This window comes from Cyclopterus lumpus, chromosome 22 (genome assembly GCF_009769545.1).
Source record: "Cyclopterus lumpus isolate fCycLum1 chromosome 22, fCycLum1.pri, whole genome shotgun sequence".
Classification (NCBI taxonomy): Eukaryota; Metazoa; Chordata; class Actinopteri; order Perciformes; family Cyclopteridae; genus Cyclopterus; species Cyclopterus lumpus.
Window position 1 is genome coordinate 11281618 of NC_046987.1, and position 15808 is coordinate 11297425.

Sequence of the window (15808 nt, forward strand, 5' to 3'; positions counted from 1 at the left end):
ACAGGGCAAAATAAACATGTGAAATTCAATTCATCTTGGTTTTCTAAACTGACTGGGTAAATAAATGTGTTGTGTAGGTTACCTTGAGTAGTGAGGGACTCAGTCTCATGTAACCGTTATTCGGTGTGAATGTAAAGTAGGACTATCACCAGAACGTTCTCTTCATTCTGATCAATCCATTCTGTTGTCTTATGGTCATTAGTGAATACTTTTAATTTCACGTTCCTTCATGAATGCAAAGTGAAGACTGCAAAACAAAGTGTAGCATTTCTTAACCCAGCCTCCAGATGTTTATTGACTCAGCATTTGTGAATCGTGCATTTCATAGAATTGTAGACAGTTAAAAAAAAAAAAAAGACAACATGACACTTTTTTCAACAAATCCCAATGAGACAAAACGGTTGCTTATTTTAAAAAAAATATATCTTTTCATAATCTTAGTCTTCTGTACACGTAAAAAAACAAACAGATATATTTACAAGAACAAAAGACAATATAGGTTTCTAAAGCTACTTTCTGATCCCTGCCAGGCCTCTGTGCTGCTGGGATGTTGTGCTAATGAGGTTGTAGATGTGCTGTGGGGTTTGCCAGCAGTCCCAAGATGGTAGAGAGACAGTGCAGTTTCTCCTTGACTTGCTCTGGCAACTTCTCGTTGTCCTTATACCTGTAGACAAGAAGAGCATTAATGAGCGCCGTCCCCCAGCTGCCACTGCCTTAACAGAAACACAGGAGCCCTTAAAGTGACAACACATTTCTGACGTGTTTTGCACCTGGTGATCCTCCCCTCTGGAGATGTGTAGGTGATGCAGGAAACTCCAGCCTGAACCACCAGCTGGGACCCATCATTGAACTGCACCCACACCTCTCCACTCGTTAGCTGCAGATACGTGAATAAAGATGAAATCATTGAATCACAAAGACAATGAATTGCTGGTTATAGAATATTAGCTTCATTTATTCAATTACCTGGGATGCCCATCCAACATTGGGCACAAATATCGACTTAACCACTTTTCCTGTGTTTTGCACCATGTGCTGTCGCAATGGGGAGGTTTTCTTACTCAGGCTGGCTGTGGTAAAATCTGACCCGTCATAGGAGATCATCTGAAAATATATATGAAATCTTATCAGAATCTGTTTAAGCCTCTAAACTATCTGTAGGTCCTGAAGTGTGGGGCTGTGAGTCACTCACTGAAGGAGTGATTTTGGGAGGTTGAGGAGGCGACGCTGTATCCGGAGGCACCGGGTGGGAAGGCAGGGACGATGAGCACGGGGAGTCTGGGTTGGCGGGTCGCCTAGGAGGGGTGACATACACAGAACCAACAGTCACACAAGGCAACATTGAAACCGAGAGTATCCATACAACAATCTGTTTCTCTCACCTGCCAATAGTTATGGGGAAGAAGGGGATCTTCTTGGCGCTGCGCTGCTCCTCGGCTGTGATGGCGGCCTCCAAGGACAAACACATGCCGTGGCCCTCATCAGACATCTCCACATACAGCCTGCTCTCTGGGCTCAGGCCGCTCAGCCCCACCTCGCCCTTCACGGTGTACGACTTCCCGCTCTTCTCCACCACTCGCACCAACTCTGTCGTCTTGTGAGTCTTTGCTCCTACAAAACAGAGTTTATGAAGCATTACATATCAACTCACACACAAAAAGGTCAGTGCAGTTTCGGATCACATGGTTCAATAAACACATGTAACTGACTCACCATCATAAAAGCAAACTTCCAGGTCTGCATTAGGAGAGTTCTCCATCAGCATGACCTTTGCATACTTGGTGTAAAATGTCACTTTAGGAGTCTTGGATTTCACGAGCTGCACAAACCTGGAGGCGTATTGGTACTTCTTCCAGTATTTCTCTGTGGCAAAAAAAATAAATAAATATATAAATCAACGTGCACATTCTAATCCTTTCCAAGCTAAAGTTACTGGGTTTGATGCAATACCTGGAAGGTCCCCATAGCTACAGATCAGAATATCTTCTGGAAGAGCAGGAGGACAGTCCAGGACAGGCAATCCCTTTCCACCATTGGGCTGATATATTGTCACCTAAAAGAGATGATAATACGTTTTACGTATATCAAATGATGCCACCAGCCTTGCATCATATAATGTTGGACAACCCTCCACCAGTCACATATGGAACACAGAGACATACTTCACAATGCAATCCTGTGAGCTCACCATCAAACCATCACCGGAAATCCGAAGGACTTCTTTGACCCTCTCTTGACCACTGTGGCTTTTTAACAACTCCATACACACTTCTCCTGTGTCCAGGACGCTCACCTGGAGGAAGCACAAGGCAAACAAATAAGACAATTATCTCAACTGCTTGCACAGCGCACATTTAACAGGTTATCAAAATAATATGTGCAATATCTTACAACAGCATTTTTGGTCTTCTGTCTGATAGACTTTAGTCTGGAGGCGCACAGGGGCGGGACTATGTCTCTCAGCGTTTTCTTCTCTATGTCCACACTGGGTTTGGCTGAAGGGAGCTTTAATTCTCGGCCATGAGGAGGTTGGAACTCTGCTCCAGGTATATTTTCCCTGTATGAGTCAGAGTTGGAGTGCTGGTTGTGGTGAGGGTTCACACCTCGGCTCATGGGCTTGTCTGTCCAGGAATTGTGAACCCCTAAAGGACCTCTGCTGCTATGGAAGCTGCCGCTGCTGCTGTGAGTGCTGCCGTCTGCGGGCCTCTGCCCAGAAGCTGAGAAACATTTGGAAAGATCTGATTACACATGTGGTCTTCATTGTGTTTAGAGAGTTTTAAGATTAGTTTTACGACATATTCAGTCAGTATACTGGCCTCTATATATCAGGGTAAATCCCAAAAAGATATAGATATTTATGAGTGTAACCCAGCAGGTAAACCATCTAAAAGTTCCCCCGAATGAAAACATCAGCTGAGGTATTAAACTGAAGTAACAATGCTGGAACCATGCTGAAATCTCTCAATACGCACAGAAAATGAACAACCTCAATTTTACCTTCATTATTGAGCCAATTAGTAACTCCCTCCCGGTCTTGAAATTGCAAGTTTGGTGGATGTGCAGTCTGTGTGGAAAACAAATACCCAGGACTGAAACAGAAAGGGCAATCTGTTAGTCTTATTACATTTTGTCAAAAATAAGAAGATGATACATAAATAGAGAACTTCTTACTTTTGTGACGGGTGCTTTCCATGCTCTGAAAATGGGTGCTGAGTGGAGGACATTGGAAAGACCGGTCTTTCTAAACCAGTAAGACTCTCCTCCGAGTGGCATCTCCCCAGTTCAGCGTGACTCGACCCCTGGCCTGTGGCAGATGAGCTGGAGCGATCTGAAGAGTGAGCCCTTCTCAGGTAGCGAGATTGCGGCTGCCCACTGTCTCCACCATGACACCCCCTGCTCCTTCCCTCTCTGTGAAATCTGTCGGCCGGATGCTGCTGCCAACTGGTCTCCGTCTTCAAAACAGGCGTGGTTGGGTTGGCGTGGAAGAGTTGGAATAGGTGCCATTCGGTTGGGAAGGGCAAGAGCCAATCATGTGCCTGGTTCTCCTCTGGAGGCGGGTATTGCTGCTGGCCGAGGTGGAGGAGGTGCAGGCTGTGGAGATGGTGGCAATGCCGCTGTCCATGGAGCCTTCATCCCCCAACCCCAGCTCCTTGGTCCTAACCAAGACGATTTTGGGTCATGAATGGGTGGTCCAGCACTGCAGAAAGGCTGGGCCGATTGGGCGGGGGTCCCTCTGCAGCAGGTGATGGATCAGGTCCTGAGCCTCTCGAGAAACATGGCTAGGCATCTCATACTCCCAAGAACCACTTTAGACAGAGTGTGTTTGACTGTGTCAGTGTCAAACGGAGGGTAACCCATCAGAAAGGCGTAGAACATGCACCCCAGTGACCAGACATCGGATTCAAGACCATGAGCGCTGCGAGTGGCCACCTCCGGAGAGATGTAGTTGGGTGTCCCCGCACATGGTAAAGTGCTTTTCATTTGGGAGTTTGAGCTGAGTGGCCAGGCCAAAGTCTGCTATCTTAATGTTAATGTTGCTCGACAGCAAAAGGTTTGACAACGTCAGATCTCGATGCAAGATGCCGTGGGTATGTACAATACAGCATTCCTTTCACTATTTGATGCATGAAATGTCTTGCTGTGGAGCAAAGATTTAAAAGGGTAAGCAGCTTGCAAAACCGAACATCACTAAACCCATGTACTGCAATATAATTCAAATTGTATTGTCAAAGTAAAGTAGTTGCCTGACCTTCATACCTCTGAGAAAGGCATTTCCCGCTCTTTAAGGTGCCGACTCATCTCCCCACTGTGGCACATCTCCAACACCAAGTACACATAGTTGCTGTCCTCAAAGTAGTTGTACAGCTTAAATTAAGACATGACATAATACAGTATTTATTATCATGCCAAAATAAGAAGGCACAGAAAATATTTGAGTTTGACAAAAATGAACACATTTGACCTTCGGGGGAAAACTATCACATTTTTATCGAAAAATGAGTTTATTGCTGTGGTCCAAAAAAGGTTCAGCTTTCCACAAGTATTTAGACAAAGCAAAAGAGCTGCTCTCCTGGTTAATCTTCAGACAGACACTAGGGGCAAATTGTCCACATCACATAACCATGACAACGGTAGCACAACGCTCATATCAGCAGACTCAAACACAACCATCACACAGGTTTTTGGGAGGAACTAACGGGAGACGGGAAGTTAGTTCAAGTGTATTTCGCTACCAGAATTGTTTTAGGTCTATTGTACATTTACATCGAAAAAAAATAAACCTAAAATCTAAAATGAGAGCCACAGCAGACTTTGTGTAATAATAAGCTACAGTAATACAATAAATCAGTTGTGCCCAGCCAACATTACCTCAAGTATAGAAGGATGTTTCAATCGACACTGGATCTCCACCTCGTTTATCACACGCTGGACCATACCGGCTTTGTGCATTGCTTTTTGTCAATCCTGCAGATGGGAACAACACAGATAATTATACACCTCCCACTCATAGGATCAACGTGTTGCAGCGCTGCTGCATGGTGGTTTGGTCGGTGGCTAATAGTCAATCTGTCGCCAACAAAGAAAGTGAACTATTCAGACCTCCCTTGTGAGGAGTCAAGGACCACAAGAAGCCCTTGGGAGACAACTAGGGTCTAATAATCCAAACAGTTCCCGTTGGCAACAGCTTGGGAGTTGGTTACAAGTCTACATTACAGGTGAAGCGTGCTATAATTACCTAATATAACTGACAGAGATAATGTTGGGATTCTTACCGTTTTGATAGCAACCTCCAGACCAGTTTTCACTGATTTTGCCCGGTAAACACATGCAAAGGAGCCTTTGCCAAAGGAGTGTGAGGACCTTAAATCCTACAGCAGAAGACAGAGAGAAACAATTAAGAATGAGTTTTACAAACCATAAATTGTATTTGCAGAGCCAGAGAATGTATGATTTTCAGATTTAAAATGAATTATATTTTGATCCCATCTAACAGGATCTTTAAAAAAAGCATGATACCTCGATCCTGAGCTCCTGCGCATAAGAGAAACACTCCTCCTCATCTCTGCTGCTTGGGCGTCAGCAGAGAGATGTTTGAAGAAAGAGTGACTAACGTGATCACACCTCGTCCCTCTAGCCTGCAACATGTCGGTGTGCAGCAAAACAAGAATCTAACGACTGCGACTTCGCAGAGGAGAAATCCTCCCACAACAAACGTTAACTGTCAAACAAGCCACGGACAGCTGACGCTGTCAGATGGCCAACCAAAACTTTAATTATCCCGGCTCTCTTCCCGCTAACGAGGACCACTTGGAGCCGTTTCCAGGCAGCATGGTGAACGACCAAACTGATGCACTGGGGAGGAACCACACGGTTGGTCCCGGGGGAGCCGGGGTAAGGTTACACACCGGAGTGCAGAGGCTGCAACACACGGCTGGAAGCCCCGACATCACGACGTAAAACATAGTCATGCCAGCAAGTTTAAAACATTTTAAAAAAGGGAGAAAAAAACAACACATGTATCAACAAACAAGGCGATAAAGAAGCTAATGCTAACACAGGTGGCTAGCTAATTAAAAAGGCGTCAACTTCACAGCATTAGCGGAAAGTTAAACGTTTGAAACATTTTAATTAAATGGATCAAATTGAACGCTTTCTTGCCACTTTAAAAGTTGAAATGTAAAGAAAAGCTTCGTTGAACTGCACGGCGAGGCAGCTGTGTACCAGCTCGCCTCAACCTAAACGTTAGTGTGAAGACGGCTTGTGGGCGTCCAGCCGACGAGACGACTCACCTCAATCTTATCGCCGATCGAAGCGCTCATCGTGCTGCTGTTCGGGTTGCAGATGCCCGCGGGTTCGTAATAATATTCCTTAACCGACAGAGTGCATCGGTAGTCGGTGTGTGAGTCCTCAGAGGGCAAATAAATGTTGTTCTTGTGTTCCCCTCCAAAACGTTGCAATTTCTTCCATTTTGAAAATATCCGCCCGTTACTCTCGTGACTACGTCACATGACAACAAACTCTCATTCTCGTTTACCACGCCTCTTTTTTTTCTGGATCCGTCCCAAACACTTCTTCTTTCACCTATTTTACTCTTTAAGTTAGTATGTTTGTATTAAAGCTTATATTTGAGTCGTGTAATTAGTCATTAATACATTGTGAAATAAGCAATAAGATGAGTGCATATAGAACAAATAATTAATATATCCATGACATGGAGAAATTCTTTATATGGAAATATTTTTACATTGTAATGAAATATTTAATCTAGGGCTTTAACGAATGATTATTGTCAGTTGATGATTATTTTTATTGAATACTCATTTGTTTTAAATATACTAAAATAAGGAAAAATACATTTTCCCAGAGTTGTGTCTTTGTTTGAGGTATTCATTTTATAGTTATAATAAACAAAAGAGCAATTGTTTGGCATTTCTGCTTGAAAAATTACATTAAAGTACACCGTCAAAAGAGTTAATGATTCATTTTTGTTCAATTAATCAATTGATTGACAAGATGTTTCTGCCGTTATTTCCAAAATTACAATCATACAACTGACTCTGTGCCATGTTTGTCTTGATTAACAAAGACTCGCTGGCATTGTGAAAAAACAGTAAATGTAAGAAAATAAATTTTAAAAATCAAGACAATACATTTCTTGTTTAAAAATCAAATAAGGTATACTTTTTAATATAATTTGCTGCTTGCATTAAACATGTCGTCTGTTGTTATTCACCCATATTTCTTAGTGTCCAATGTATTCATTAACTTCAGGGCTCCATACACATACATACATAATATTCCTTAAAGTGTGAAGATCAAATCACAGATGTTTAATCACAGACTTTCACTTCACTCTTTAGACTCTTTAAAAGTGTACAATTAATATTGTCCATAGTTTTTTCAGAAACCAGGGTCCCTCTCATGTTGTACTTTTGCAGATCAAGTAGTAGTAGCAGTAGTGTTAGTGTTAGTAGTCGTAGCAGTAACAGCTTACATTCCCGAGCTGTCCTGATCTCATCTCGGGTCTTCACTCGGACACAACTAGAGTACGGATTTGGCCAATTTCTTTCAGGTTCTGTTGTAGAAAATTGAATTTCAGACTAAAGAAATATTGTCTTACAGACAAATGTATATTTGTTTGCCATCTCTAAATCCCTGGATTTAATTGTGTAAAAAGGCAAGAAAACAAAAAGGGAATATGCAACCAATCACCTACTAAATATATTTGGTGTATCAAGCGTTGCCATTGTACTAGGAATATGTTCTTCATGTACATATATTATATACGCAGGCCGCTTTTATTTACTAAAATAGTATTTACAGTTTCTAGACATGGACATCATCTCAAACTCATTAGATACAAATATATATAATTTGTATCATTGCATACAAATTAATAGTTCCGCAATAGCAATTATTTGGAGAGCACTACGTCGAGGGAAAGGATTTACTGCAAATACTGGATGCATATGAGACATATGGAACGCAAACACAAAGGGTACCTTCCTGTGTGGTACAGAGGAAACAGTTTAACATCACAATCACAGTTTAATCTATTGCATCATTCTTTCATTTATTAAGTATGTCAAATCTTAGAGAGAGTAAAGCACACGATTGTCACACATAAGGATGAAAACAAAAACCTCAAAAGGTTAATAAGTCCAATGGGGGGCACAACAAAACAAGCCCACAGAAGTTGCTAGTGACGATTGAGAAATGGTCCCAGTTATTGATGTGTCTACTGTCTAAATGGTCAGTTGTGGGAAACGCGTGATGATTGCGGAGTTTGCTTCTCAGACACTGATCTCAGTCCACCTCCATCTCTTTCGTGCCAGGCTTTGTCTGCTGGCTTCCCTTTGCATCTCCCTTTCCTTCTGCTGCTTGCCTGGCTGCTGGGTCATTATGAGCTTCACTGTTTTGGTCATTAACTTCAGGCGCCTCCTCCACCGTGGGTTTTTGGCATGTTGATCCTTGATTACAAACATCCTCCAGTTCCTGGTGAGTAAGAAGCATTACAATTGTAGGGAAAAGAAACTCACTGCTAATTAAATCAATAATTACATCTTAAATAGTCATTCACATACCTGTATTTTGTCAATGATGTCTGCTACTTTAACAATGGGGTCCTGAGTAACACCAAGTTTACTCTGTGCGTTCAGCCTGCTGTTCAGCCAAACCATGCCTTCCTTCACACACCTCTCCACAATACTCATCTCCTCTGCACTCAAATGCAGGTATCGCTCATCCTAGGGGAGAATTTGTGACAAGAAGATTACTAAAGTTACATCTACAAATCCCAAAGATTTTGTAGTGGGTGCCACTGAAGCCGAACCAAAACATAAGCATTAATGTGACACAACAATTTTAGAATGTATGCGCAGACCAGTGTGTTAAATATCACACAGGTAAAACACATTGCAATTGCACTCAGACCTGGTTGACGAAGAAACTGCATAGACATACTTATAAAGAACTGTACAAAACCCAACAAAATAAAGAAAACTATTATCATTCAATTCATAAAGAAGATGTGTAAATGCATTGCATCCCTCGATCAAAAGTATTTACCTTCTGTTTATAGGAATCCACAAACTTCATGTAGATTTGCAGTTTCTTTCCCAGCTCTTCAAAAGCTCTTGGCCTGTCCTCGTGCTCTCTGTGCCGAACCTGAATGGGTTGACCCAACCTCTAGAAAATACCAGAATTTACGTAAATGTTGACGGTTATCCTCCCTTTAAGTCCCTAAAAGCCTTTCAAATACCTCTTAGCCTCAGTCAAGCTCAGTAGGTTGTCAAAGCTTTTTTCTAGTAGATAGATAGATAGATAGATAGATGGATAGATAGATTGATAGATAGATAGATAGATAGATAGATAGATACTTTATTAATCCCCAAGGGGAAATTTGTTGTCATAGTAGTTTTACAGACACCAAATGGAATAGACTAAATAAACTAAACACACAAAATAAAATAACATATAAGAACAGGGATGACAGATATATACAAAATATAAAATAATATATATATATATATAATATATATACACAATAGAATACAATAAAATATATATATACACAATAGAATACAATAAAATATATATATACACAATAGAATACAATAAGGACATTCAATAAATGATGTGCAAAATATGTCAAATATATATATACACAATAGAATACGAATAACTGCAGTGTGTATTTAAGGACATTACTTTAAGTTTAAACAGAGTGTGCAAAATGTAAAGTATGTGTAGTGTATATGAAGTGTAAATCAACATGAATGTGTACAGTGAAAATTAAAATTAGTCCATAGATAGAGGATCTGGCCAGAGGTGATTTGTTGTACAGTCCAATTGCTGTAGTTAGTTAAAATCCCATCTGAAATTGAAAATAGGAACACAAAATGAAACAAACAAACCTTAAGTGCATCCAGCTTCTCCTCATAGACTTGTTTGGGTTGGTCCTCACCGTCCTCATACAGCCAGTTCTCTGTGTCCTCCAGCATAAGTGTTAGCCGGTTACTGTCCTGTTATTAATGGCAAACATAAAACCGATTTTAAGTAAATACAGAAGTAGAAAACTTGCTTGGTTCATCAGAAATATGTAAGAAAGCTGCACTCACATCCTCAGTGATATACTTTTCATATATCCCACACAGTTTGTCCCGCAGATCGTATACATACTCCTCAACAGCATTTTTAGCATCATTCTGCTCTTTCACCAATTTGTCCTGGATAATCATCTGATGCTGTGAGGAAAGAAAAACACAAACAATGTCACAGGACAGCAACAAATAGCAGCAATACCTTAAATATAATGCTATCTGGCTAATAACATCATAACGTGTCATGTCAAGTTGAGTTGAATGAACACCTCTAATGTTTAATTCCACTCCACCCATTAGTGTGCCATGACTCAGCGTTTCCAAAGGCCAGCAGGAGCACTCACCTCATACTCCACAAAGTCGTTGAGGACGTCGCTGTCAAGCTGTCGAAGGTTGTTGGCCATGATGGGAAGCTCAATACTCTTCACTTTCACTTTGGGTTTACTTCCTCCTGCTGCTGGGTCCGGCTTTTCTCCAGACGCCCCCTCGTATATTTGGAAACCAGAAAACACTTTAGACCTCAAAGACCTTCTTTTGTAAGTCTACAGTCGTTATAGACGGGACATTTCATCAAACTAATACTCATATATTTTTCTGACTTTTTTTGTGACTGTGTGAAAACATATACTTTTTTTATTGAAGGAAGTCCAGCTGACCTTACTGCTGGAACTGTTGTCCTCGTTCTGCTGGTCGCCCTGGCCTTGGCCTTCCTGGTCCACCTGCATTTTGGTCTGAGACACAACACACATTCAGCTGTTTCATCAAAGTCAGATTAGATATAAATAACAACAAATTATAATTTAAAAAAAGCTACTGTACATTGGACAGGCAAAGGAATTAAGGAATTAATTGTGTTTTTCTGTTTGCACTCTTACCTGGTCTTCTGCCCTGCCTTCATTCTGCACCATTGGCTCCGAGTCGATTTGCATGTCCTCTCCCTCCCCTTTCTGCTTCTCAATCAGAGAGGCGCTGGACACACTGAAGATGCCATGGACATTAACGCGCACTTTGACCTTCACTTTAGAACTTTCTCCTTCTGGCTGGGGAGCCACATTCTGTACAGAGAAGCATCCTGGTGGCAGATGGGAACAAAGCGAGTACTCTGTTGAAGAGCTTCAATTAAACACCTTCAACATATTCCCTTAAGAGACCGAATGTACAAACTGATATCCCACCTGAGGGTAACCCCCCTCCTTCCTACCACACACACACACACACATTTGTTTGGCTTGCTCAGCAACAATCGGGGCCAGCCATAAAAACTGGGTTACAGGCAGGTGTGACTGACTTTGAGAGGGCAGAATGAGTAGAGTTACCTATCCTGTGGTCCGGGTAGGGGAGCTCTTGAGGGCAGCTGTAGAAGGCTTCAAGGTCAAAGGGCTCCTTCTTGTGAAAGGTGATCACTTTGGAAAATGGAGCAGCGTGATTCTTACTGAACACCTCACACTCTCTGTGACACAAATGCAGTAAGGTGGGGAAAGAAAAAGCTCAGTCAGATTGTTGAAACCCAGCAAATACTGCATCGTCAAACTAGCTGACCTAGCTTGGCTTACCACATAAAGAAAAGACTAAAGAGAAATATAAAGGCTTGTTTTATGTATATTGGTCCTGCCGTGCATGGTTAATTAGGATAAGGTAAAAAATGTCCTAACCCCACTCCATCCTCTGTTGGTGTTTTCCAGCGAAGAGTAATAGGAAAGGGAACCACGTCAGTGATGGAGAATTCACGCACCTTAAATGCTGGAGACAAAATTGCACACTACACCGAAACCGCACACACACACACACACACACAGACACCACACACACACACACACACACACAGACACCACACAATTAAATGCACATTAACTGCATTGTATTTGACAAGCTACAGAATAGTTGTACAGTGCATCAAAACTAGAAAACATGATCTGTTAGTGTTCCACCTGAAGTGCACAGCCTCTAGCGACAGCTTCGTCTGCATTGAGCGTGGTGCTGATGTCTTTGCCGAAAAACTTTGCGATTCTCTCTTTGACAGCTGGGATTCTCGTGGCTCCTCCAACTATCTCCACTGCATAGATATCATCCCGGCTTAGCTCTGCCCACAAAACAGACACAGGACTGAGTCGATTCTTACTATATACAGTATTCAAGCAATATACTTCACAAATTCAACCAAATGTTCGGCACATACTTGATTGTTCAAGGACTGCTTTCAGTGGCATCTCTACTCTCATCAGATATTGAGCACTCATGTCTTCAAACTGGCCCCTATAGGTTGCAAATGAAGAAGAAAAGTAATTTATAATGCTTGATTTCCACCAAAGGGAGGCACAATTAAGGAGTAAAACTTAAAATGTGTACCTGTTCATCCTGCCGGAAACATCAATGTCATTCATGAAGCACTCTATGTTCAGAGGCAGATCGGAGGAGTTGGCACTCATTAGCTTCTTCAGTTTCTCACACTCCTGGTGCAGCCGCAGCAGAGCCCTTGGGTTCTCCCTCACATTTATCTTGTACTTGTTCTTAAACTCCTCGCAGAAGTAATCTACCAGCGCCTCATCCATATTGCGCCCTCCAAGGTACAGGTCAAATGCAGTGGCGAGGACCTGACGGAGCAGAATCAGCACTGAGTTGGGTTGCAAAGCTGCAGGTGAAGGTGTGAATCAAGGTGGAAAAAAGGCGAAAGGCTAACCTTGAGTTTGCCTTTGTTGAAGGCAGTGATGGAGACCTGGAATGATGAATGTCCCATGTCAACAAATACCACATTTCTTGGCCTCTCTTCCGGAGTAGGAAGGTCCTGCTTGTAGATCCCGTAGGCCAAAGCCACTGCAAATACAAAATACAAATGAAACACAAGATATTCTACTGTTGGTGGAGTTAGATTGTTCTGCTATTGCCTTGCAAGAGTTCAGTGTGTACCTACATATTAACTTAGCGTGGGGTTAGTGAAATTTACAAAGCTGGACACTGAAGAACTAATCGTCGTTCCACTTTTGAACTTTGCCCCCATTCAAAAGGTTTTACTGTGACCCAAGAACACTGACCTGCAGTGGTATCATTAATAAGCCGTAAACAGTTCAGCCCTGCTATTTGAGTTGCATCAAACACTGACCGCCTCTCAGCATCTGTGAAGAAACTTGGGACCTGTAAAACAAAGCACAACTCAATATGTATCATTGAACCACTTTGTGAATCATGCTGCCGGTCTTCTGTAATGTTTTCCTCACTCACAGAGACGACACAGTCCACGACCGGCTTCTTCAGGGCGCTCTCTGACGTCTCTTTCAGCTTGGTAAGCAGCATCCCGGTGATCTGCTCCACTGTGAACACTTTGTCCTCATCCAAATAACGCACCTGTGAACATGATACAATTAGGACCGGCAAGGACAATTAAAGGCTAGAAGGTACAGCGTATTAAGCATACAGCCAATGAGTTGTTTGGAGGTGAATTACAAAATAAAACATCTGAGCATCCCATGCACTTATTAGCATCCTGGTTGAATTTGAATAACAAAGGTGTGCAGTGGCAGCGGGAAATGGTCAGGATCAGAGAGAAAGGGAAAAACAAACATGCTGTAAGTTTGTACAATAATTCACCTTAATTCCCGTGTTTCCATTGGGCAGTTTGTGTAAGCTGTAAGGCAGTTTGGGTTTTTCCACTTGGACCAATGGGTCATCAAATGCTCTGCCGTGGAACTTTTTGAATCCATGGACTGTATTTTTAAAGTTTGTTGTCATCTAAAATGAGAGGACACTCATAAAACTCAACTGTAGACTATACAACTCATAATCAATAAGACAACTTTAACAATGTATCCAATCATTTCAGGGCAATGTTGCATTTATTACAGAAATTAGACAAAATGCCATAGATGATCTTACTTGACTCTTGGCTGCATTTCCGATCATGCGGTTTTTGGAGGCCAAAGATACACAAGCCCTTCATGGAAGACAAATGCATCAGAAAATTAGGATACAGTAGAAATAACCGTTACCAGATGTTGTAGACGGGGCAGAACTCTAATTGACTGAATGTCGCAGACAGAATCAAATGTCGAGTGCTGAGAGATTTTGATTTAGGAAATTTCACAAGGGAGTCTGAGGAAGAACCACAAACTAGGGCAGTGAGAGAACAGTTCATCTTCAAAAGTAGGCTCATCCTGTACAAAAAAAATGTTACCTCTTCAACTCATAAAACTCTTATGTCTTTTAGCCGACGTACTGCAAACCATTCCCTTTACTGACAAAGATAAATGTGTCTGCTCATACAAGGTTTAGGGATCCATTTGGCTGACAGTGACAAGTCACTCCCTAGTTTCACCTTGCCACAAAAATATCCCCATTCACATCAAGGTGTAATGCTCTTTCTCCTCCACATCTCTGTTTGCAGGATGCTGCATCTTTATTTCCCTCAGAGTCAGAACCATACATGGAAATGTCTTAGTATTGTAAGATTAGTTCATTCATGACATATTCCATAAATAAAACGTACACCATTAATTCCCTGTTAATTCTGGGCTGGTCCTTGTAGAGGAAGTAGCTTTTTGGCAGGCCATGGGATAACCTATTTATTTTCCTTCGCAGACGACAGCACTGACATATATTAAAATGCTCTGTAATCTCGATAACATCCTGTTTTCTTTAAGTTACTCATTCTCAGTCAACTTTGAGGTGCAGTGCGCACACTTTGGTGGTTACCGGGATACACATCAACTGTCTGTTTGTTTGCGATCATTTCAGAAAGACATTTTGTCATTGTGTCTTTCTGAAATGACCCTAGCAAACCTCCGTTAACCTGCGGTGATAAACCAACAGCTGGAGGCCGCATCACAGCCGCCGCCGCCGCCGCCGCCGCCACCCGTGCTGCCTGCACACCGTCATCGCTCAGCCAGCGCGCCCCCAGTTTGCATCATTGCGTAACAAACACACATTTAACGGTGATGGTGACGGTCAGTATTTGTACTTACGGTGTGCATCTGTCACTGTACTCGTTCGCAATGGTTTCAATGCCACCGCTCCTGGCCACTCCGATGTAACAGTTTTGGTAACCCACATCAATCCCGACCACTGACATAGTGAGCGCTCTAAAATACAACTCCTGTAAATTATCCTCCACCACGACGCACTTGACAACTACGACAAAATGCAACTGTTATTACATACAATGACCGTCTGCACCTAAACGAATTGTAATTAAGCGTGCCCTCTGCTTTGAAACACTACGAGAAAGCTAGCTGAGGGAGTACTAACTGAATTACTAGCTGTTATGTAAGTCACGCTGTTTATAGCAAACTCATTCAGAGTAATCCCAGGGAGCGATGATGTCCAGACCGGATTCTCCCTCTCCTCCGCCGCCCTCACATCACCCAGCGGCTCTGGCTCCGACTCACGGATTCTCTCCAGCCCGCCCCCACGCGTCTGTGATTGGCTGCGGCACACCCATTGCCCTATTGTGATTGGTGGAAAGAGCAATTGAGAACAGAAAAATCTAGAACTCCCTGGAAAGAGGACCGTGGAATACGTCACAAGCGATCGTCAGCAGTGGCATTACAGCGATGTTTGCTCTCGGTTGAAGCTGTCAAGTAGAGTCTCCGTCTAAATCTCACGTGTTTTAGCACTGATGAGTGCACAGTGCAGTTATATCTGTGAAGTTAGCGTTACATATACCTGGAGCTTGCAAGCTGTCCTTCTGAAAGGCTTTGGACGGGGACACTCCCATA

General features: G+C 42.4%; 2 protein-coding genes across 2 annotated transcripts; both read right to left on the minus strand.

Moving 5' to 3' along the window:
- Positions 1-384: 384 nt before the first annotated feature.
- Positions 385-6513, minus strand: plk4 (polo-like kinase 4 (Drosophila)). Its single transcript, XM_034562774.1, is given in 23 exon segments — positions 385-664; positions 771-877; positions 967-1104; positions 1193-1295; positions 1383-1611; positions 1714-1863; positions 1951-2053; positions 2189-2293; positions 2392-2717; positions 2998-3089; positions 3172-3440; positions 3442-3519; positions 3521-3673; positions 3675-3725; positions 3728-3795; positions 3798-3957; positions 3959-4096; positions 4098-4169; positions 4258-4365; positions 4870-4965; positions 5274-5369; positions 5518-5567; positions 5570-6513. Coding segments are annotated over 23 exon segments (2877 nt in total). The 5' UTR covers positions 5646-6513; the 3' UTR covers positions 385-555.
- A 1267-nt stretch (positions 6514-7780) lies between these two features.
- Positions 7781-15468, minus strand: hspa4l (heat shock protein 4 like). The gene is made up of 19 exons (XM_034563043.1): positions 15056-15468; positions 13971-14028; positions 13686-13826; positions 13320-13442; positions 13133-13232; positions 12781-12914; positions 12450-12694; positions 12280-12356; positions 12032-12183; positions 11756-11862; positions 11420-11553; positions 10979-11175; positions 10760-10834; positions 10448-10588; positions 10122-10247; positions 9918-10025; positions 9070-9189; positions 8586-8747; positions 7781-8496 (listed from the first exon to the last, which is right to left on the minus strand). Exons 1-19 carry the CDS (start codon positions 15160-15162, stop codon positions 8308-8310), a joined length of 2496 nt encoding a protein of 831 aa, XP_034418934.1. The 5' UTR covers positions 15163-15468; the 3' UTR covers positions 7781-8307.
- Positions 15469-15808: the final 340 nt, after the last annotated feature.